Raw genomic sequence first — 25,456 nt, forward strand, 5'->3', positions numbered from 1 at the left:
ATCCACTGCTAATATCATTGTAAAAAGCTGCAGAGGAAGAATGTTCCAAAAGATCTATTTCTCATTAAATTGTCTCTTGTACTTATTCAGATGTGGATAATAATGTATAAATCTGCAGTAACTTTCATTTTATTTAGTCCAGCCAGTTATGTTGTTAAGGAAATATTACAAATGGAATAAAAACTAAGAACAATTTTCTAAGATGTTGATTGGTTTATGATTAATTGTAGCCTACAGAAAGCAAAATGAACATTAACAATTTCACACTTTGTTTGTTACATTTTCTGTTTGCCAACATCACATGCACAATTGTTTTGGTGAACAGTGAACATAAATGTAAAAGATGTAAAATCTTGCTTTCATTTAAAGTGTTCTACTTTGAAATTAATGTGCAAATTACTTGAAAACAGCATAAGAGAGAAGAATTGTTTACATCCAGTCTTTATGCATTAAGGCAGAGAGCTAAGTAAGAGTTTCCTCCCCCTCACATCATCCCCAAGGAAAAAATGGTTTTATTTTTACATATCCGTAGTTTCCTTTTTTTACTTGTTCTACTTCAAATGAAACTTTTCAATGGGTAAGCACCCTTCTATTACAGGGATACTGCCCTCCTAAAACCAATGACCTTTAAAAAGCAAGTTTCACTTTAATCCTTTTATTTTCCTGACATCATATAGCACTGTATCCTGTTGCAGGCTTTTAAGATGGAATGATTGCAGACTTTGTCTGACTGTTCAGATTGAATTGCATTTTGTTTGACAAAGAAATCTCTAAAATACTTATACCTTCCTTATTCACTTCAGAGCATCGTAACCTCCTTGGATTGAGGATGCAAAGTAACTTCTGTATCTTTCCAGTACTACTGGGATCGATTGAATATACTTAATTGGTCTTTATCTCACAGTTACACTTTAACACTCCTTTTGAAGAAGATTCTAAAGGGATACAGTTACTGGCTTTCTAATTTACTTTTGGAGTTCAGTTACCCATTTTCTTATCTTGCTTTCTTTTCCCGGAAGAGTACAGCATACCGCAGAGTTGCAACTCAACGTGATAGAGACTTATGTAGGAAGATGTTAAAGTCTGTGAAGCTCAACTAGCAAAGCAAATACACATTGCAAAACGTATGCATTTTGAAGTCAAAACTGTTTTTTATGGCCAGCATACAGTTAGAAGTGAGACATTACTGAGTTTGTGTCTTGGCCATGCCACTGGAGTATATAGCTCTGAGCAAGTCACTTCAGCTCTCTGCCTCAGTTTCTTCATGGGTAAAATGGAGATGATAATACTTTGCCACCCACCATACACCTGTGTAGCAAGCACCTATTACACAGTAATTCCAACAAAAGCAGTATTACATATATGCCATACTTATCTTATTGTTGGAGCAGGAACAGCTTATATCCTGTTACACATTTTCTCAAGAAAACTAGTAAATTGGATTTCTGTACAATAGGAAATGTACTGAATTTCCTGTAGCATTGGAGAGAGAGATTTTCCTGTCAGATGTTGAGCATGCAGCCCTTTGCTTTTTAACTGAAGTCAGCTTCACAGATTTGATAGGCACCTTGGAAAATTTCCCCAAAGTAGAGAAAAGGTACATTATCTGGTAAAAAATTTGTGAAACTGAAGTCTATTCTCCTGGAGTATTGCCCTCTGGTAGAAGACTCTAGATGTAAAGTCAAATGAAGAAATAATACTTTGGATCATGGATAATGATGGATTATAACCTAAGCCTGAGATAAAGCCAGTATTACCCAAACAGCATATTATTCAGTCATTATCCTCCATGATGGAACCATCAAGGCATTTGGAGGGTCTAACACTTTGGTTTTGTTTTGGATCTATGCCCATCTCCTATGGTTTAAGTTAATCACTGCTTCCAAAATGTCAGAAGTGAAAAATGGGATGAAATAGAGTTTGGAAACAATAACAAGTGCTGTTATTTGCCCCAAAATCCACTGACCAGGTCAGTAGTAGAACCTGGAATAGTATGGAAGTCTCCCAATCTAGTCCAGTGGTCTAGCAAGTAGACCACATTGCTTCCTTCTGTGGGCGTGATCCTGTCACTTTGACTCAAGGAAAGACTTTGGTCTGTTGCCCTCAACTGTTGCAGGGTTAGGGTAAAGCCTTTATGTACAAACTATGAAGTATATGGGTTAGCTTTTCCCCTGCTTAGTTATGCAAAGCTTAGGGCAGTGGTTCTCAACCAACTTAGACTGAAGGCACCCCTCATTAGACTTAAGCCACTCCTTAGAAAATGCCAGCTTTTAGTTTTCACTTGTTTTTTACTACAGAAGAACAATAAAACAATTCTTCATGAGAAAGAACTCAGAAAGACCACAACAGGTCAGAATGTCTGTAGTACTATGGATTCCTATTTGAAATCTTTGGATGTATAGGGACTTATTTTTAAAATGACAGTCCTTGATCCAGAATAATTATTTGAAATGTTTCCCCTGTGCCTTTGGCTGAACATCAGAATTGACAACATTAATTTGTTTTTTGTCTGTATTACTTAATTGTTTTTTTTTCCATTTTGGGGAGGGAGGGAGAAGAAGAGAGTAGCTTGTTAATTAGCAGACAAATATATTTTTACAGTGCAAATAAATTGTAGATAAGGCATGTTTTAATTTAAGATTTCCTTTTATACACCAGACACTAAATTATAGCTGTTTGATGGGCTGTAAGGAGAGGAATATGGACTCTGCACTGAAAGATTTGGGGCAAGTCATTTCACTCTATATATATCCACATCTAAGAAATGGGCTAACAGTTTCATGGGTATTGTGACAATAGACACATGAACATGTTAGGAGATGCTCAAATAATTATTATAGTATAGATCATGCAAGGATCTCTTGGACTGTGTCATATTGTTTTTGTTCTCATTTATATGATCCTTAGACTTCCATAATTATGTAACTTTGTAACAGCAATATTCACTTTCTGGCTATGATCTGAATGGTCAGCAGCTTTTCCCATCCTTTTCCTGGATGTGTCCATGGCACAGCCCCATAAACAACTGCACATGGAAAAATCTCATTGCAGGATTGGGACCTTAGAGGAGACATGCAGTCTTTTAGTTGGTGGGGAGGGGGAGGGTGGTGACAATGATGAGGGAAAAAAACATACCTATTTTTAAGGCCTCTGAATTTAAAATAATAAACATGTTTTCAGTGCATGCATGTGCTGGAAAGAAAATAACCTTTGAAGGTTGAATAATAAAATAAGTAAAATTATATAGCTCTGTTGATTCTGAAGGCCCCCAAAGCACAGCACAAACTTAAATACACATACCATAAGCAGAGATCATTGCATAGTAGTCAGTATTAAAATCTTTACAGTTGCCATTTGCAAGGAGTGAATGGTTACATAGCAGCCATGGTAATACCACAATAATGCCTATTAGGGCAAACCTGAAACGGGAAAGATTCATGCCACTATATTCAACACTGAAGGTATAGATCCCCCTTGAGTAAAAGAGGGCAACGCGTAATAGTGCCATCAGAAGGGGGATAGGAAGGTGGGCAACCCAGGACACAGCTTCTTTCCTCTAGAGTACTGAGTCAGTATTAACTGATGAGCCAGTGGATCTACTGAATTGCTTGCACCATTTCCTGAAGCTGTCTGAGAAGTGCACAGTAGCTGTTGTGAACCTAAGAATCATCCCCTGCATCCTCATTCAGACTCCCAGCACACTTGCTGCCTTGTCAGGATCCCCAGGCTTGTTTTCTTTGCAGTGCAAGATCATATGTTCCCCTTGACCCACCTCCAGCCCATACACAGATATCTCTAACTTAAGTGATGCTCTGGATCCAAGCTAGTGAACTCACTTGGTTGGGTGTATGGAGTGCAGTGAAATCTGAATGCCACCAGTGCTCGAGTAAGTAATATGGAAGGAGCTCAGGTATTCTATGACACTGAGACAAATATCCTGTTCAGCTAATTCATTCTGAATACAGACAGATTTCAGTGAGTTAAAAGGGAGAGGTGTAGACTCCCACCCCCAGACCTATCTAGCGTGGGACCCTGAAAAGCAGTCCAGCAGGGCTGCCTCCCGCCCCAGTGCCATGTAGCGCAGGGCCCCGGGAAACAGCCCAGCTGGGTTGCCTTCCGCCCCCGGACCAATCTAGCATGGGGGATGGGAAAGCAACCCAGCTGGACTGGCTCCCCATCCCCTGTGAAACTCGAAACAGCGTCAGAATAGCCTTTCTGTTTCAATGGAATGGAACAGAACAGAACAGCTGTTTTGACTTGAAATTAAATTGGAGATGAAACACTGGTCCTTCGAACTGTTGAAATTGAAGGCAAAACGGAACGGTGCCATTTCACACAGCCCTAGTATTTACAAGTACTATCCTGCTGCAGAGTATTTTACTCTGTAACAACACGTGTGTAGATTCTGCCCTGGCTGTCTGCGACATGAAAGTGCTTCAGTTCAGGGGCTGCCTGCTGGCTAAGCCTGTACTGAAGTACCCTCATGCCCCAGCCAGCCCCTCCACAGCATGTTGAGCAGAGGAGAAGACCTGGTCTGACAGGTTTACCACTAGGGCCCCCTGCCAACTAGGGCTGCTCTGATTCAGCTCAGTGTGCTGTGGTCCTGGGTGCATATGCAAACTGTGTGCCTGGAGCAATAAACTTTGGAGCAATAAGCTCCGGAGCTAATTGCTTCATATTAATATGCTCATGTAGATGCACCCTGTGGTAACTGTGTCTGATCTTAGTCTATGATAAGTGAACAGTAAAACATGGTAACTGGGTCCTAAAGGAAAGAAGTTGTACATACCAGTGGTGACATGTAGGGGGTGGTAACGTGTAGTTTTTGAAGTCAGGGAAGGAGGGGGTCTAAAATATTTCAGTGGAACCCAAATACGCCTTTAGTTGATGCCCTCACTAAACACTGCTGCCAGTTTCTAGCCCTGGCTGATCTTTGCATCTACTGTGTCTGCTCCTGCTGTCACATGGTTGGGCAGATCAGGAGGAAGTCCCATATGCATGCTGAACTTCATCTGTTGCAAATTTCCAAGTGCTCTGTTGTCCTCTTGATCATACAGCACAACTCCTCTGCTTGTTCAGACTCTATGCTCCATGTCCACATTCCCTGATGCCTGAGCAACACTTTTTGGCTCCTTTTCAGCAAGTGCCCCACACTAGGTCTTGCCAATTACTGGATCTGATCACAAAGTGGGGTGAATTTTCTTGACAAAATATTGTGTCTGTGCATGTGGGGGGTGGGGGTTAATTATCCCATTGTTTCTTTCTGGTTACTTTTTTCTTTAAAGAATGTTGGATTTTGAATTTCCACACTGTCTATGTTATTACAGGGTAGGTCACGTTAGACGTATATTGCACTGAACTAGAATCTTAAATTGGCAAAGTTGGTCTAGATCCTCCAGTATAAAACTAGCCTCTTAGTTCATTCCTATATCTTTTACTCCTACTCCAAACATATCCTGTCAACTTTCTCTTTGCCCTCCCACCTCATCTACCACTGTCTGACAACTTCAGCATCACCCCTTCTACCCTACTTCTAAAGATATAGCAAAATAGCTGTTTATCTCAGTCTGCCTTTTTCCCTGGCATTACCACTTCAGATAAATATCACAGGGTCACTTCAACAGTTGTACAGTCCTCTCCAGTGCATCCCAACAAGCAGGGAAACAAATACATTCAATATAGTGGGAAGTATGCAGTGTGTTACCTTATTTGGAACTCCAGTCTCATGACTTGCCTGATGGGTGCTTAAAGGTACAAGCTGTGGGCTTGCTTTGGGAACTTCTATTATACCTTATAGTTTGTATATTGCATTGAACTGGAATCTCGTATTGGTAACATTGTTGTAGATACTCAGCTGTGGAAAATCTTTTGTAATTCCATTGACTTCAGTAAAGATATGCTGATTAATACCAGCTGGGTGACTGACCCTTGGTATTTAGAGAAGTCTCCCACCCCTACCCTCTACCCTCTTTTTTAATTTGATTTATCTCTGCTTTTTATTGGACCATATTTTAAAAGTCTCATGTAAATTACCATCTAAAATCTTCACCTACATGGGAAGTTGAGTAGTGGAAGCTGGATTGAGAACCTGGGCCTGATTCACCACTGTTGTAATCACCATTTGTTAATGTACATTCTGGCCTGGATTTACCTTAGATGGGAATCTGGCCTGCAGTGTGTGTGTGCATATCCATGTGCATATATACAGTGTTGATTTTAAATTAGGAACTAGCTAGGATATTGCCTTACTAAGTATCATTTTGTTTTTTTTTCTCCTGTCTTACAGCACCATCGCCAATCAGTAGTGTGAAAAAAGGCAAGATTACTAAAAATAGCATCTCCCTGTCCTGGCAGGAGCCAGATCGACCCAACGGCATCATCCTGGAGTATGAAATCAAATATTTTGAAAAGGTGTGACTGACTGATTGCAAAGCATCCTAAGTATCTTTTCTTTGCTGTCCTTTTTCTTTAAGTTATAATTATCTTAGTCATGGAAGGGAATGAAGCAATTTTATGCATAAATCAATGTCAGATTGATTCTACAGTAAATGATTAGGAGGACCTGAAACGTGTGTGTTGTTTTCCATTAGTGTGCCACTTCTGTTGAACAAATACATTAAAGCTGCATGTCAGCTTCATCTCCAGTCTTATCACATTAAAATAAAGTATACTCATTTGTTAAGAATAAAAGGGTTTAGGAGACCACCATCAATCTTCTCTCCCAGAACATTAGGCAATCCCTAGTCTTTTGTCTTTATACTTCTGGTTTGGTTTTCAGGATTGACTGGCGCTAACTCCAGAGTTCATCAAAATGTCTGCTAGGGCAGATTGGCATTCTTACTGTTTCTTTGCCGTAGGTGCCTGCTGATTGTGTTCCTAAAGTGCTTAGGAGGTGTAGTCTTGGACTAGGATCCCATTATGCTAGGTATTGTCCCTACACAGAACAAAAAAAAAAGGCTCCTGCCCTAAAAAGTGGACAGTTTTGGGTGGGGATGTCCTGCAGTCTTCACTTCGGGTTTTTTTCTGACCAGGTTCTTGCTGAAGTCCGTGAACAGTTTGCCTGTGTAAAGACAAAGGGCTGAACTTGGGCAAGTCATTTCCTGTCTCCATGTTTCTGTCTATCCTCCAACTTTGCCTGACATAGTCAGAATATTGGCTCCCTGAAACATAGGCAATGTCTTACTGTACAGTGTTTGTACAGTATCTAGCAGAATGGTAGCTACTTCTCAGCTGAGGCATTTCTGAGAATTTTAATACTTGAAACAGAGGGCACCATTAGGCAGTGGGGCAGAGCAGCACTGCAGTGCCCCCAGGGGTTCACTGGGAAGCAGTTGGCCTCAGCATGGCAGAATGCCTCGCAGGACAGTAGGGACAGCCACCCTATTGCTCTCCTTTCTGTGGGGTACATCTTACTCTCCCACGCAAGTCAGCCAGCTCAGCTTCCACTGCAAGAAATGGAGTGACACAAAGTCCTGTCTCTGCTGCCAGCTTAGGATAGGATCTTTGGCAAGCTACACCACTACTCTGTGCCTCTGTCTCCCCATCTGTACAATGGGTTTAACGAAACTGATCTTTTTAGAGTATTTTGAGTTCTACTACTGAAAAATGCTGTGATTTCTTACTAGAGAAACTCCCTGTGGAACCTGTCCCTAAATAGCCAATAGCCTGATGTCCAGAGTGCTTTCCTGGGATGGGGGAGCACCAACTCTGAGAGGAGCCAAGACACTTTTTTTTGCCAGCAAACACTTTGTCAAAACCAGGAACAGTTTCTGTTTGGATGAACTGGCCTCAGGCTCCCAAGCACTGTTGCTCTATTTACAGGTTAAGAAATTAGAATATAATGAATCATCAGCCACTGAAGAACTAGCCATTCTGAGACTGAGCTGCTGCTGTTTTTTATACTTGGCAGAGCATCCCAAAAGAAAAGCACATTGTATTTTCCCCTGGTAATCACAGGTGCACTTTTTAGTTTATACACATTTCATTAGATGAATGCAAAAGCAATGCAGAGAGTGCAGTAAAACTTAGAAGGTCTCACTAATGATCTTACAGGTTGTGGACCTGTTCTCCAGCCATTGTCCACAGAATCAGTGTAATGTTGGGACATAGCTGGTATAGTCAGGGGGTACAATAATGATCAGGGTGATGGTGAGGGGAGATTTCCTCAGGGATCTGCCTAGAGCCTTCAGTAGCAATTAGTCAAGTAATGATGAAATATGCCAGGGTTTCCAAACTGAATTGTGAATAGCCTTCCCGGTATTGTTGCCTGCTGCATCTTAACAGTTCCTTTAATGGAGCTAAAAGTGAATGGATATTTTTGCTGAAGTTTTCCAAGGGGAAAAAAAAATAGATTTCAGTCAGTTGTTCCCATAAACTGAGGTAGCAATCTCTTATTATGAATGACATCTAGGTATTGACAATATAAATAACCTAATAATTTTATACTTTTATCCTCCAAAACTCTCAAGGTTTTCTAAAGTGCTTAGCACACAGCTAGGACAAGGTTTTTTAAATACTCCTTAAAGAGGGCTGCTGGATTGTTTTGAAAGCCTGACCCTTATCTTCGTGTATCACTATGCCACAGCCTAGATTTCTGTCTTTGTAGCAACATAACCCAAAGGCACACAATGGTTAGCCTCCAGTGTGAGAGCAATGCTTATGAATGTATATTATAGGTTCCCCTTGTCCCAGTTTTCAGAAGATAAATTGATCATAGGCCCAGCATGGCTATGCTTTCTGGGTTCAGCATGGGTATGTTGGCCATGGTAATAGCGATGATACACAGGAAAAGTAGATAAAAGCGTACTAGTGCTCCAGTCCTGCACTTAACGCCTCGTGGAAGAGGGTGTTTGCTCACAGGACCTTTGCTGCAGGTGCAGTGAATGAAAGTAAGGGCCATGTTACCCATTGCACATTGAACTGCTCAAATGTTGATCAGGGTTAGTGCTAGCTCTAGTTTGGAGCAGATACGCCTTAAAACTAAAAACCTTCTCCGCTGTCCCCAACTGTACAGTTGTGACTTGTCACTAGAAAGATGGCAAGCAGGGGCCTAACTAAGGAACTACAGCTGCAAGTTGCTACTACAGGGCTGGTGAGACAGGACTGACTTTTCTTCCTGCTCTAGGTGGAGGTGTATAAGAGACTGGGGGAAAGGAGAGGGGCAGGAAGATGAGTTAATGGGATGGGGGAGGGTAATGAAATGAGAGGTAGAAAGGACATGGGGTGAGGGAAGATTGGTGAAATGAAGGAATTCAGCTACTAGAGGAGAAAAGAAAAGAAATGAAGTAAATTAAAGAGAATCTCATGTTTTAATACATTCAGATTTGGTACTGGGGGGTTGGGGGAATGCTGGTCATGCTTCCTGGGGTGGCTGGGAGGTGGGAGAGGTGATTAAGGTGCTTTTGGGAGAGCTACCACAACCCTGGGGTGGGAAGGTCACACCTCTGGGGGAGGGAGGGGGAGTCGGCTTGGTACCAGCACTGCCCCGTGGGTAGTAAAGTGCAGAGGATGGAAAGTTTGTCCACAGAACAGCAGGGCGGGGGAGAAGACACTGCATCCTGGGAGGCCACACATTAATGGAGCATGGGCTGGGTAACATGGAGCAGAAAGAAATCTGCCCTGGAAAGGCATAACTCTAAGCTGCCTAAAGTGTGCTTAAAATGAGTCGCAGGTGTTATTGTATGGATAATCCAGGGGTTAAGAGCTCCAGGAGCTGCCTAAAATTAATGTGTAACAAGGTCCTTACACTGGCAGAAAGAAAAGATTGTTGATCAACTGACTTTGTTTTGCAGGATAGACAAGTATTTGCCTGGGATGGTTTAGACGAGGATTATCTTGCCCTGGATGACCTTCTGAGGGCTGTTCTGACCCTATTTTTCTGTGCTTCTATGATTGATTGATTTTTCCTTGATTTAGACATTGTTCCAGAAGAATTGTGCTCTGAAGAATTTTACTTCTTCATCCCTAAATTCATTATTAGGTGTAGTCTTTGAGACTTGCATGCAAAGCTTCAAGTGCCCTCTATTACCATTTTTGGAAGTATCAGTTGAAATGGTGCTGTTAGAAATGACAGTGTTGTAATGAGACATGAAGCAAGGTGATAGAATCTGCTTTTGCTTGAAATATGCCATATTTATGTTGCATTGCTTATGTGTACATCACTGTGAATTTAAATGCAGATTGTATTCTATTTACTAGATGTCTAATTGGACTTAAGCATTAAGTCTGATTTTATTCCACCATATTCAAGTCCTGAAAATTTATTAAAACATCAACTTTTGTAACATACTGGGCACGTCTACATGTGCCCCTGACTGCATATTTGGTATTGTGGAATCATTTAGTACTTGCTTTAGCAAGTAAATGACTGTGCAGTACCCACCAGTATTGTGCAGTCCAGGTGGCACAGCAGTGAGCTATAGCAACATAGATTGTCACTACAGTGATGTAGCAGCGGTATCATGGTTTGTGCCCACCGACACTATGTTGCCATAGCGATGAGCTACGTAGCGTCTTGTGTAGATGCGCTCGCTGTTGTCTTATCCTTAAGACTGCATCATAAGAAAGCAGAGAGGAAGAGGAGGCCCCACCCATCTTTCTATGAACCATTTTTCAGGGACTCAAGCAAGGTGGAACAGAATCACACTGAAGGATGAAAGTGTATTTCCACATCTAATAAGTGGAAGAGAACGTAGACTTAGTCTTTTGTCTTTGAGAGTACCGGAGCTGATTATCTTCGATGTTTTAGCCTTTGAAGACATTACTATTAACAAAGAACAAGTAATGAACAATGGGAAAATGCATCTGATTATTTCTTCCTTCTATTTGGTTTGCAGATTCTTTAAATGGCTCACATTTTGAAATGTATTTGTGGTTCAAAATTATTCTCAAGTGTCTTAAGCAAATAGTTCTTCATCTGGAAATCATTCATGAACAGCTCATTGCGCCCATTCACAATTTGCAGGATCTTGGTTTAGTTGCTTCAGGCAAATATTGAAGCTTAGTATTTATAATAATAAAGCTCAAGAACCCACATGTTCACAGAAAGCTAACTTAAATGGGTCATGAGCATAATAAGGATTCAAATGTGAGTCAGAATTTGAACTAATATCCATATATCTCTTTTTTCTTTTTTACTCTTCATTCGGCTGTAATTCTTATATCATCTCTTGTACTTTTTGTTTGTCATTAATTGAATGTGCATTCTCATGGCATGCAGCCCTTTAGATTAAAGAAAAACATCAGTATGGTATAAAAACAACCCACATGCAGTGGTTTGGAAAATCAAGGCTTGTTGAATTGCATTTTTTAAGAGAAATCATTCCTGAAAAATAAACAGAAGAGTATTTTATTTTCAGGTTTTTTTTCAAATTTTTACAAGTCAACTTTATTAGTGAGGCAGGCAGAATCTCCATACTTTAATTGGAAAATGGGTTGTCTTGTATTTAAAGTGTTCTGGTCATTACTCCAGAGCCTGATCCAAAATATTTTCAAGTCAATTGAAAGATTAATTGATTTCAGAAGACTTTGGCTAAAAAATCTCCATAGTATTATTGCCTTAGCCATAATTTTACAATAAATACTATTTAAAGGCCCCAAAGGAAAATAATCAGTTTGTAATAGTATTCTTAACTGATGTGCTCCATTTTAGATTATTTAGTGCAGTAATATTCCTAGCAGCAATTACCCAACATTTAAGTCTGAATTTAAGTCAGAGCATCAACTGTTCATTTATACAAAAATGTTATTTACTTATAGAATTATTCCACCAAATCTCTTTAAAGGTTATTATTACAAAGGAATGAAATGAAATTAGTTTTTCTCTTTTAGTATTTTTAGTAACAAAATTAGAATTTTTTAGTTTTTCTAGTCAGTATTCCTAGCCAAGCATACAATTAGCCAGTAGCTAGATTCCCACTAAGGCCAATGTAATGGCATGCCATATAATGTATAGTATACTGACTTTAAGGTCCATATACACTACCAGAAGAATGTAAAAGTAGCCTTGGTGTAAATAGAATCAAAGCCAGTAAGAAGAACTAAGTTTCTACCTCCTTATACCTCTGGCTTGACTCACATTTATAGGAAAAAGTCTTTCTGTCCCTCTGGAAGCATAACAATGCTTTATTTAATGTTATGCACAATCCAGAGCTATGTAATGTAGCTTTAGTGTGAGAAATGGGCTTTTTGTGTTGTTTTTTATACCAGTGGCTTTAACGTCAATGCAAAATGGTTTGGAAGGGCTTTTCTTCTGATCCAATGCTGCATTGCACATGCTTTATCCTACAGTGAATGTCTACACAAGGTGAAAAACAACAAAGAATCAGGTCTCATGGCTTTGTAGCACACAGTGTCTTTGTCTTAAGGAATGGGTTATTGTTAATGCATATTCATTCATTTTGGTATTTTCATTATGATTACTATGCCTGCTGTTTTAATAATTTGTATTTTGCTACATTTGTCATTTACATGTTTGAACTTCACCTTTTCGGGGGGAAAAAGGACCAAGAGACCAGCTACACCATCATCAAATCAAAAGAGACAACAATCACGGCAGATGGCTTGAAGCCAGGTTCAGCATATATCTTCCAAATCCGAGCGCGTACAGCGGCAGGGTATGGTGGCTTCAGTCGAAGATTTGAGATTGAAACCAGCCCAGTGTGTAAGTCATTTTAATTACTGTCAGCTCATGTCTCTGTAATAGTTACCAGAAAAGAGTCAGTGGATCAATACCTTTGCAGAGAACTCTGTCAGTCTCACTCTCATCCTCTCTTTCTCTCTCTCTCTCAGGCCTGATCCCTTTAGTTAAGAAACATCAGTCATGTCATTACCTTGACTTGGACAGGTTAACGCATCTGTCCCTATTTCCTCATCTCATTTAGCAGAACAGGAGATGAACCATCAGGAGATCTTTAAACTTAAGAAATTTGTGAAGCTTGCTGCTTAGAGTTTCTTTTTGCTGCTCACTTCCATTGAGGTGTTCCCACTTACTCATGAAGGTGTTAGTTACTTTTTTGAACTACATACTTCTACTTCTAATCAGGAATCTAATGTATAATTCTTAAAGCAGGGGAGGGCAATTATTTTGGGCAGAGGGCTGCTTACCCAGTTTTGGCAAGCTATCAAGGGCTATATGGGTAGCTCTGCCCCTTGACAGGTGCCCCGTCCCCTGATCAACATCTTGGGACCAGTGTCCCAATGTCTTGGGACCAATGTCTCAAGGCCTGCACTGGTGGGGCCCAGAGAGGGGCGCAGGTTGGCAGGGGCCTCTGAAGCTGGGCTGGGCTGCACCAGCAGGGAGGGGGGGGAGCTAGCCTGGCTCCATAGAGCCCCTGCTGGCCGGGACCCTGTACTCCTGCCACCCTGCTCTGGGCCCATGTACCTGCTCACTTCCAGTGCCCCCCCACTCCGCGGTACAGGCGGGGGAAAGCATGCAGCCCTGGACACATGCTCCCCAGCAGGGAACGAGCTGGTGCTGAGCATGGGGGAAAAGCAGCCCCTCCCCTGCCCCGTGGTTGGCACTCCCTGCTGCACCTGTGTAGGGCTGTCCAGAGCAGGCACAGCCAGCCCCACATGAGCTGCGAGTGGCTGCAGTGCGGGGCACCGGCCACAGGGCAGGGGCAGTGCCGCTTCTCCTTGCGCTCAGCACCAACTTGTAACCCACCCCCGCTGCCAGCCTGGGCCCCGTGCTGGCTCTCAGCTTGCCCATCAGGGCTGCACACAATGGCAGCAGCTGCAGTGCCCCTGCTTGCCACACCGGGCAGCATTTACCACTGCCACCTCTGGGCTTCCCAGTGCGGCACCAGCAGCAAAAGCGAGGGGGCTGCAGCTGCTGCTGCCGTGGGCAACCCCAGTGGGTGAGCCCAGAGCCAGTGCGGGGCCCAGGCTGGGAACAGGGATGGGTTACAAGCTGGTGCTGAGCATGGGGAAAAGTGACCCCGCCCCCACCCCCACCCTGCATTGCAGCTGCTCACAGCCCAGGTGGGGCTGCTGGGGGGGCGGGTCCAGGTTGGCCCTGCTGTTGTGGAAACCTGCCGGGCTTCCCCTGGGTCCTACTGCCACTGGTTACTGTCATTTTTTACATGAACCAAAGACAGATAAATACTAATTTTCTAAATTTTTATGGCCACACAGGCCGGATAGAATGGCCTTGCGGGCCATATTCAGCCCGTGGGCCATATTTTGCCCACCCCTGCCTTAAAGGCTTGTGTCTGAGCTGGAGAAAAAAAATAGTATACCTCTCAATAGGTCATTAAACCTCTTAACTTGGTCTATGGAGGATTCGCAAGTCTGTCTTTGATATCTTTTGCTGTAGTTGTATACAGTTTTGGATTAAATACCTCCCAGCAACATTTGTGGTAACTCCTCCAAGAGGAATATCTTTGCCATCCAAGAAATCACAGGACCATTAGAATCATTTTGTAGAAGACACTGTAGTTAGAGCTGCCAAATGGTTATCATTATCATCCCACTGCTCCTAGGTTTTCAAACCTGCCACTTTCTGACCTGAAATGTAATGAACTTTCTTGTTGTTTGAGAGAGGAGAACTTGAAGGGAAAACATAACTTTTAACAGATTTTGTGTTTACTGAGCACATAAAAAATGTGATTTATGACTACAAGGCTGTAGATAGGTGTAACACTAAATGGGCTAAAATGGAGCTGAACTGACAGAAAGGTACTTACTGCTTGAAAATGCCTCTCTGCATAGCTCTTTTGTCTGTCTCCTTCTATACTGGGATGGCAATCCTAAGCCACTGTAACTTTGCATCTGAATGAAGAAGATTCAAAATTACAGTGATGTAGCTTCCAAATAGGGTGCAACTGAGCAGATGGATGGAAAGGTTGCAGCAGATCATATGCAAAAAGCTTTACGCTTAGAGTTCTTAAGACCTGTCTAAACCTATCAAATTGCTAGCTTGGATCTGTGCAGAGCATAGGTGAGTAAGTGGGGCCTCTGATGGTCCCAGGCTTGGGAGAGAGGTGATAGAGGAATGTCTTTAAGGACCTGGTCCTCCAGACATTTTATGTACACACTTTAATCTTAATTTCAAGAGCACCCACTTATATGTTTAAGGTTAAGCAAGTATGTGAATATTTGCAGAATTGGTGGTTTGTGGTGGTGCAAGTCCAATGAATAGATTCTAGCCAATTAGAAAGACACTTTTCAATGCTGTTATTCTGTCACCATTACAAACCTTTCGTTCCCACATGCCCCCTAAACCACAGACCTAGAGCCATGGCTCTTAGAGGGAAATCTCCTTTGCTGCCAAGCTTCATGGAATAGTAAAGAAACATACAGTGTAATCCTGTTAGCTTCCCCTTACTGCTGGTGAAAAAGGACATTTTTACACTTTAATTAGAGTTGCTCTAACGCACCCACAGCATCTCATGTATCAGTGTCCCCACACTTCAAAACAGTGGTGGGAGCACTTTAACTAAAGCTCATTGAATGAGCTTTACGTAAAGCACCTCCACCCCCATTTTGAAGTCTCAGCATCACGAAACATGGAGACTGGCTGGAGCACCCTAATTACCATGCTGCAGCAGACTCGATTAATTGATTCGGCTCCAATGTGTTATAATTACAGTGCATTGGAGCAGCCTCCCTGCATGTGTACAGGGACCTGAAGAGGCCAATGTAGTCATGTTTTGACAGGGTAGGAAGATAAAAAAACCCAAAATGCCAGGCCACCAACTATAGCCCAGATGTTCCATGATGAAATGCTGAATTAAGGGCTTGGATTCATGGATGGCTCAAACCTGTTACAGCTGCTGTATTAAGCACTCTGAAGCACTGGTTTCCTCTGAACTCATGTTTTCAGCCAACCACAAGTGCTGAACATATTTTTTTAATGAAAGCTCAGATTCTGGAGCATCAGTCTGTGACAAGGGTTAATTCCACGGAGTTCCAATTTTATTTAAAGGCTCAGTTTTAAACTCTCTGAAGTGTTCAGATACCATGGTGAGGAAATCCTTTTATTCCTTATTTACCTATTTTTCCAGTGGTGTCATAGATAATTTTCCCTCTCATAAAATATGTACTCTGTGTACCTATTTCAATTTGTACTACTGACATAGTTATTAATCTTTAATACTATTTGTATGCAGGAGAAAGTTCATGATGGAAATATTCTGTTCATTTTTTTGGTAAATAGTAAATCATGCTGTATGTTTTCCTTATAAATTTAAATTCATCAACATTTTGATTACTGTTTCCCTGGTTCATTTAAAATTTATAATCAGTTCTTTAAAAAAGATACAGCGTTGTCATTTCAATGAGCGGTACATTTTAAACCGTAATAGATTTTAAAGGAATCATTATGTATGTGCAGATGTGGCTGTGGAGTCAGTGGCTGAGCTAATGTAGTGCAAATAGTGTAGTAATGTAAACATTAATGCAATAAGAATTGTGTATTTAATGTATTTCTTATTGCATTAACCATTAATCATGTCTTATAAGCAGAAACAAAACCTGATTATACTGAAAATAATTCTGTATTATGTTAGGCAAGGTCTGGTCACAGTAGAAAAGTTTCTAATTTAGACTATTCCAGTAATAGTGTTTCAGAATATTAATAAGTAATATACTAGCATTTATGTACTTTTAGTCCAATGCTATCCTGACCTAAAATCATGAGCCAGTAATAATAATAATTTTCCAAGACCTCTCATGTGAATCTTGGAAATAGTGTAAACTGCAGAACAATGTTAGGTTTTCTACAGAGGAATACATTATCCTATCTCAGGGCATTTTGCCACCACTAATAAATTCAGCTTTTCGAGTGGTCTGGTGGGACAGTGCTATTTCCATTTTATAGGTAGGGAAGTGGATATTGAGATTCAAGGCCTAAAATGAAACCAGTTGAAGCTAATGGAAGAACACAGAGGCATGTGCTTAAATGCTTTGCAGAATGGCAGTGGCTTTTAAATGTTTTGCTCAAACACAGACCCATTGGGTCCACTACTCTTCAGGGAAAGTTGAATTTCCCATGGTCACATAGGAATTTCCCATGGTCACATAGGAGGTCAAGCCAGAAATACAACACATATCCATGACTCCTTTGATTTAAACACAGTTTTACAGAACAGAAAGAAAACCCTATCTGGAAACATGTACCCAAGGATGTAGAAAGCCAAGTCCTGCTCTTTCTCATGCTTATGATCATGGAGAAAAGGGCACCAGCTATTTCTATGTTCCACACAATCTTACTATCTTTCAAATTTAATTTCCAACCATGGCATCTAGAAGCAGCATGAGGAATGAGCAGCTACCAACCCACAGTGTGCATCACATGCCAAGGATGCTTGACTTGCATAAGAAATGGTTGTGTCTGGAGCAACAGACAGAAACAGACAATACAAGGAGCTTGCAGTGTGCTCTAGATGAACTGAACAGCAGAGATCCTTCTATTCAGAAAATGTTAGTCAGCTGTTTGGAATCCTGCCTTCTACTAACAGGGCTCTTTGTAATGTAGACCATATGGCAGCTTCTCTGCTTCCTCTCCCAGCCCAACCTTTCATTATTACATATAGGTATGTGTGTATGTGTGTGCACACACACACTTATATTAGATAGATAGATAGATAGATAGATAGTAGGCCTGTGCAAAGCAGCTAGTATTCGGTTTGGATTCAACCAATTCGGGGGACAGTATTCGATTCAGTGATTCATATCACTGTCCTGAATTGATTCAGCCAAATCAGATTCAGCGATTCAGCTGCTACCAAATCGGCTGAATTGCTGAATCAAACAGGCTCTACCCCCCGCCTGCTCTCCCAGCTCTGTCAATGGCTGCCCTGCCCAGCCCCGGCATCCCGGCTCTTAAAAAAAAACAAAGAAAAAAAGCCCTGCACTCAGCAGTTCCTGCCAGGTGGGGGCAGGGAGGGAGGTGATCCCCACTACACTGCACTGCCCTTCACTGCGTGGGGGAGCTCTGAGTGTGGGGCTTTTAAAAAAAAATGTTTTTATAAAGAACTGGGAACTGGGGCTGGGCTGGATAGCCATTGAGGGGGCTGGGAGAGCTGGCAGGGAATGGGGGCTTGTGGCAGAGCCCCCCCCATACAGCGCAGGGCAGTGGGGGGCAGTGGGCATCACTCTTCCCCCCCAACACGTAGCAGCATCCAGTGAGTGCAGGGGTTTTTTTTCTTTCTTTTTATTTTTTTAAAGAGCCGGGCTAGGGCCAGGGTGGGGCAGCGATTGATGGGGCTGGGAGAGTGGGCGAGGGTTGGGGGGTACTCAAGAAGGCTGGGGGAGCATGCAGGGGATAGGGCCTGGTGGGGATCCCCTAATTGTCCCTTCCCCACCTCTAGCCTCTTCCCCTCTCCCTACCCCACTTATCAGCATGGAGTCTGGGTCCAGCTCCCTGCGGTGGTGAGTGGGGACTGCCCGAATCTCCGAAGCTCTCCAAATCTTTTCCGAATCGATTTGGAGAGCTTAGACTCAATTCAGACATTTTTATTGGTCTCCCAATTCGATTCAGAGATTCGGCCACTGAATCAGGTGGAATCTCCTTAGAATCAAAGCACCCAAAGCTTCACACAGTCCTAATGGATAGATGGATAGATAGATTATACATATGTATATGTGTAGATATGTTTGTTTATATGATTTAAGTGAAAAATATTGATAAAGCAACACACACACACACACACATATGGATGACATATAATATACTGTATACAATATACACGCCCCATGCACATATCTACATTTTAAAGGAATAATTATGTATGTGCAGATGTGGCTGTGAATTCAGTAACTGAGCTAATCTTGTGCAAATAGTGTAGTAATGCAAACAACAATGCAGTAAGAATTGTCTATTGAATATATTTTGCATTGATATGTGTGTGGGGGAGTATCTGTATATCTAAACATAGATATAGACACAGATAAACAAATTATGTTACTTTATCAATATTTTTCACTTAACAGTTTAGATAAAGGTATTTTGCAGTTCTGCTGGCCAACTCACCTCTCACTCACCTGTTGATCTCCTCCCTACATACCAAGATTTCCAGTCCTCAGTTAGTTGTATCCCTTTTTTAGCATTGCCCCACTTCATGATTGTCCTCCTGTCCCAGCTACTACTCTTCCTCCTGATGCTGTGCTCTTCTGGGCTGTATAGAGATTTAATCTCCCATCACCTATGTGAACTTTATGCAAGGTGAAGTGATTAAGGTTCTCTTAAAAATGTTTAAAAAAAAAATATATTACCCAGAAAGTAATAAAAGTGAAAAGAAGAAAAAAATAGCCAAAGGAACATCTATAAATGTGCAAGGCTAATAAAATCTCTCTGTGATAGAACAGATTTTGAACAGTTAACAATAAAATATTTAATGTATTGGTCCAATCATTATGAAATCATTTACTGTACTTTAGCTGGGCCATACTGTACATAATGAAGTACCAATCAGAGAGTTATTGTATGAAGAGGTACTTGAAATCCATTGCAAATCAATGTTTAATGCATTACCTTTTTCACATTTAATATTGGGTCATATTCAGTTATTTTATAGCCTCCATAAACTTAATCCTGTGTTAAGGATTCCCTTCCACTTCAGTCGTTTAGTTAAAGGCCTCCTTTATTGTGCAATCAATTTCTGCTGGTCCTTTGAGTGGTCACAGTTTCCTAAAGGGCTAATACAAGGGAAAAAACAGTTATATCCAACTGATGGCTGTAATGAAGTCCTTCAACAAATAGCTGTGAGCTTTATCATGCTCTTCCCAGAGCCTTATACCAAAAGACAAACTGCAAGCTGATGCCCCTCTTCCTAGTAATAGCAGAGTTCAACTACCTCTGTTGCATTAGGTTTTCATTTTCCAGGACCCAGCAGACAGCACTTTTTAGAGACAGGACACTGAATAAAAAGTCTGGCTCCCCTAAGCCATGAGAGTAAATGTTGGGAATTGTTTAAAAATAATTTTAGGGTTCATTTTCCATGCCTTCTAATTCTTAGGGTTCATATTCAACCTGTTTAACAAGGATCTTCACCATTTTTTTAAATTAAAGTTGATATTCTCAGAAAGTCACATGAATTCAGTAGCTGAAGCAACACAGATGGGGCTTGCACCAAAGTTCGCAACACTGATGTTACTACATGGGGAGGGAATGGTCAGACAGTGTATGGGCTGCAGTTAGAGTGGGTGAGTTAGGACAAGTGAGATTCAGGTTGCCTCCAGTATTTTGAGGTAAAAATTGGGTTCTTTTCCAGAGAAGCTCGGACCACTTACTTTAAGTATCTCCATTTATGTGTGTTGTTTTTATTTCTTCTGGGTATTGTGAGTCTTGGATATCTTTGTCACTTCAATGTATATCTGAAAGGCTTTACATAGGAATGATGGCATTCTGTTGTTTTTTGATCATCTAAATGGCCCTTTTTGAGTAGCTACAAGACACTTTTGGTACATAGGCATAAAAGTATATTCTTCTGCTGGATATACAGATCTGTGTGTAGCAACTAAGTGGGAGACCCACCCTATATATTTTCCCCAAAATAGAATGGCTAGGGCACTTGCCTAGAAAGTCTTAGGTTCCCCTCACCCAGAGAGGGCTTGAACTTGCCATGCTCTATTTTGTCAGCCCAGCACTCTACCTACCATACTACAGATCAGCCATTGTCCTAGAGCTTTCTTGGCACTCCTTTTCAAGTTGGGCCCCTGGGTGCCCATGAACAGGAGGTTTTTTGGAGAGATGTGGGGACAGGGGGAAGAGAGCAAGGCAGAAGCTATATGGATCAGTGAAGTGGCAATTGCCTTGACAGGAAGAGGACCTGGTCTTTAACTGGGGAGAGAAGGGCAGAAATTGGCAAGCGGTGTGGTGGTTAGCGTGTTGTGCCTTCAGGTGTCTTCAGCATTCAAAGTGAGTTTTCTACCCTAACCTGTGGCTAGAGTGTTAGGCTGAAAAGCAAAAAAAGCCCTGGTTCAAGCCTTCCCTGAGTGAAGAGGTCCGGCACCTCCAGCATTGCAGGTAGGTGTCCTAGCCACTGACCTATGGGGCAAAAAGGGACTCAGCCTTATCTTCTTCTGTTCTTGTGTCTAAATTCAGTAGTTCTGGGTTCTGGAAAGCTCCATTTTCAAGCATCTAGGTTTGCTCTGTACTCACAAGGGGCACACGTAAGGGTTGTATCTGGTATAGCTCAGGTAGCATAACTAGGTAATTGTCCATGTATTATGCATCCAGCAGTAGGATAACCCTGGATGGGTGAGTACTGAAAATGCCATGTAGACATCTAAAACATGGCCACTTAGATGACCAGTAAAGAACAAAATGCCACCCTAAGTGCCAGATTCTGTTGCACCTATTAAGCATGTAAGTGGACTGAGGCACCTAAGTGTAATTCTGTTCCACCCTGCGTGTGTCCCTGAAAACCTGTTAATTTAAAACATGAGCAGGTCCTCTTCTTCCTCACTGCTTTTTATGACTCAGTCTTAAGGGTCACATGGTAGTGTGTTACAAAATGAGTTAGTTGTTCTAATAAAATATATTGGATTTACCCAAAGAACCCTGTCTTACAAAAGGAGATGCTCAAATGGGTTTTCAGGGACTTGAGATGGGTGGAAAAGAATCACCCTGAGGTGCACTTTGCTGCCTACTAGGCAGAATAGAATCTGGCCCCAGAAGTGTTAGCTTCTCATTTCAGTTTGTGTATGAAAACCATTTGAAAATTGCCATGGAAACTATTCACATTTTCTGAAAATGGAGCCAGAAGGTGAAAAGGGTGTTATTCTTCCTTGTAGACTTCTAGGTAAACAACAAGGATGTTTCAGAACTCTGCAAGGACCTAGGGGGAATTTGTCGAGTCATTGCAGACAGGGGTGTTGCTTGTGGATGGGATCCATTGTCACTGGAAGTTGCATAATAGGCATATGTCTGGATCTGCAAATTAGTGGAGGTCAGAGGGACTTTGCTAGCACAGAAAAATTTCTGGAAGGCAGAAAGAACACCCTGTAAAGTGTCTCCCTCTAGGTAAATGTTACAGTTAGGTCAGCAGTATTGAACCATGGTTTAACTTGGGCAGTAGGCTGGTAATAATCTCTGTCTGAGGACCATGAAGGTGGTCTGAAATTAGATTTCTAAGCATACCTTTGGTACCCAAAGATGCAGTCTGATTTTCCATATTACTGAGCACTTGGCAGATCCCACTAGCTCCTGGTACTTATTTATTTAAAGATGTCTTGGGTCTGATCTACAGTCCCAACAATCATGCCCTTTGTACTTGCCAGTGCAGGGGGAGCCCTGGATCAAAATCCCAGGCTTCCCCTGAAGAAGCAAGTCAAAAGTTGGGTGCCAGCAGTTCCATGGGACACAGGAGTGTCCTTGGGCTGCAGCTAACAATTAGCTGGTTGGCAGTCCTGGGTCTATTTGAGGGCTTCCCCCAGGGAAGTTTAAACCTTGGTGCCAGTGAGACTGCCACAGATAGGGGATTAGATGCTTCAGGCAGGGGGAGACAAAGAGCTTTCCTTGCCAGGGACTTTAAACTGCAGGAGTAGGGTTTAAAATTTCTGGTGAGGGAAGCCCTTTGGCTCCCCTTGCCTGTAGCCTCTGATCCCTTGTGCCTGGCAATCCCACCTGAGTTGTGACGCAGTTGGCTTAAAGTCTCTAGCAGAGGAAGCCCTTTGGCTCCCCAGATCTTCCCAGCAGAGGGGAGTTTTGGTGCAGGGATTTACACTTTTGCCCAGTTGGAGAACCAGGGCTGCCTTGGGTTGGTGCCAGCAAGATTGTCAGTACTGCCTGTTGGAGATCTGGAGCTGTCCAGCGCTGATTCCAACAATCAGCTGATTGTTGGGCATCTGCCCGAACAACCCTGGTGTGTGAACATGCCACATATTCAATTTAAGGCATCATCAAACCAGCCAGCATCATCAAACCAGCCATAACAGTGTTCTACATCACATGTGGATTTTTTTTATGGCTGGTTTGCCATTTTATTATGTCTTAAATTGGGTGCACATGTGGCATATATGGCATGAGTAACATGTTAATTGCTGCATACATATAACATGTAGAGGGGCCCACTGACTTGTTTTTCAAAAATACTGTCCCTTCCACATCATATAGGAATTTATGGGCACGCACATGGCTTGTAGAATTCTAGTGTTATGTATCTGCCTTATATACAAGAGGAATGAAAAGGGCTGTGTTTTGGCTCAGAGTAGTGAGAATGAGAGAACAATAAAAGGCTGAAAATAGGATCATATTGACATGACTGGATTCTGTTGTCTGACTGCATTTGGCTTGTCTCTTGGTTATAGTACAGATCTGTATGCAAAATCTCTCACTTAGAAACCTGCTGTGTATTTGTCATTCTCCTTTGGCATGCTCTGAGTCCATACTGAGTCCATAAATTAATGAAAGGATTAAAGTAATACAATACTTTCAGCTCTCAATGATGTAATATTCACATAATGTAGAGGAAAGATGTATTCATTTACCTTTGGCTGGAATGCTAAACTGTCTCAAAATAAGGAGCACTCTATATATAAATGACAAGAGCTGTACCTAGGCCACTTAATTTCGTGCCAGCACTTAAACCTCATTCTTTTCCAGTGAATGAATCCAGGACTGTTTGACTTCAATGGATTTATAACACTCTCCATGATCAAACATATCAGACTGAAACTGCCTATCCAAAATGTGCTATTATTTTATGTTATGTGGCATGCTGGGTAGGTGCAGCCCAGTCCTTTAAAGCAGCGTTTCTCAACCCGTGGGCCATGACCCAAAAGTGGGTCGCAAGAATATATGAAAAGGTCACAAACAAATTTTAAAAAATGGATTCTTTAAAGGAGAAAAACTTGGGAACCCGTATCTTTTCCCTTGCAGGCTGGCAGAGTTCCAGGCTGCAGGGGGCTGCTTGAGGCCCCCCCATGCCCCACGCATACTGCCTGTGCCCCACACATCTACTTTCTACCCCACACACTGGGGGCTGGAGCCTGGGGCCTGGGGAGCAGTGGATCAGAGTGATGGGCACTGGGTCAGGACTGGCTGTGGATGTTTACAAATGGGTCCTGGTACAAAAAAGGTTGAGAGCCACTGCTTTAGCGGCATGTGTGTTATAAGCCTCAGTTCTGTAGTAGGCATAATGCAGTACTGACCATATTCTAATTCATTCAAACTGATGTGATTCGGCTGCTGGCCTCCACAATTTGATGTCAGGGGACATCACACTTCACTGATATTGAAAACATTTAAAGATCACTTGTTCATCACAAAGTCTGTGAAAGCATATTGTCTCCTATGGATGTATTTCTGTGCCTCTGCATGGGAGAGATGGGTTATTATCTCCAACTGTTTCAGAGTTTTAATTCAAGCTTGCACTTTTAGCTCTGAAGGATTCCGGCTCAGTCCAGGATGTGTCAGCCTAAAGGGTGGCCATCACATAAACTTGTTTCTGACTGAAGTGCATGCACAGCATTGCCATGTCCCCTGCATCACATCTCACAGGCATACTTCCTAATGTTTTTCATGTCCCATACAGTGTTTGGTGTAAAGAGAAAGCTAAGGCAATATTTGCCAACTGTGTCACCTTGCAAATTTTACAGATTACTTCTACTCTATCATTCTAGAAATGCTGTAGTATTTTCAGAAACCAAGTGGACAGGGTACAGTGCAACTGCTAAGTGAGAAGGGGGCCCTGACCCAAACATCTTGTAATCTGAAAAGACAGAATAGGTGCTGTTTATCATCTCATTTCTACCAGCAGAATAGGTAGTTTAGTCATGTTCTTATAGGACTCCTCTGACAGAGCCAGGAGCTGAACCAAAGTTTCCTGAGTCTTAGAGTTTTGTTTTAATCACAAAACCATTCTTCCTCTCAAGCAGTTTGTCAAGAGGGACTTTCAAAAGGGCACAATCTGGAAGCAGTTCTGCTTCCCTGATAATATGTCTCAGCAAACCAAAATATTAGTCTTTCACATTTCTTTGTTCCAAAGGACACCATATGGCCTTACTGTATAGGTACCACAACCCATTAATACATACGTCTCAGAAAGCTCCTAAAGTACAGGTAGTTTCAGATATTTCCAAGACCTTGGTTATTTCTCATCTCCTGTTAACAGGAATTAACTCCATAAAATTTGTCTTAAACCAAAAATTCAACAAAGAGGATTTCCTTGGGTGTCCATCCCTTTTTAGGATATGTTAATAGTTATGGTATCCATGTTTAACTAGAGTTATTTCTGATGCAGCATACCCAGGAAGATAAATTTCAACTTGCAGTTTAGAAGGTTGAATTCAGTTAGGGTTTTAAATATGTTTCCAAAATGGGAACTTTTTGTTGTGTGTGTGTGTGTGTGTGTTTTCTTTTTGGGGGACAACAGATAATGAGAAGGGGGAAAAAAGAAAAAGAAATACTACCCATGAAAGAGTAAATTGCAAAAGCCACAATGCCAGTAGCAGCCTTGAAATAAAGACTCCTGTGTGTGTTGACTATGATTTTAACTTTAATTTCCATTTT

At 41.8% G+C, this 25,456-nt stretch overlaps 1 protein-coding gene across 21 annotated transcripts in view; it reads left to right on the forward strand.

The window, feature by feature from the left end:
* EPHA5 (EPH receptor A5) overlaps window positions 1–25,456 on the forward strand; it is a 369,517-nt gene that overhangs the window by 239,999 nt on the left and 104,062 nt on the right. For all 21 annotated transcript variants that reach the window (XM_090036846.1, XM_090036836.1, XM_090036837.1 and 18 more), the window contains 2 exons: window positions 6,287–6,411; window positions 12,502–12,661. In XM_090036846.1, coding sequence (XP_089892972.1) covers window positions 6,287–6,411; window positions 12,502–12,661 — 285 coding nt within the window. The remainder of the gene's footprint in view (window positions 1–6,286; window positions 6,412–12,501; window positions 12,662–25,456) is intronic.

Source organism: Crocodylus siamensis, chromosome 2, assembly GCF_052110815.1.
Source record: "Crocodylus siamensis isolate JL-2025a chromosome 2, ASM5211081v1, whole genome shotgun sequence".
NCBI classification, from domain to species: domain Eukaryota; kingdom Metazoa; phylum Chordata; order Crocodylia; family Crocodylidae; genus Crocodylus; species Crocodylus siamensis.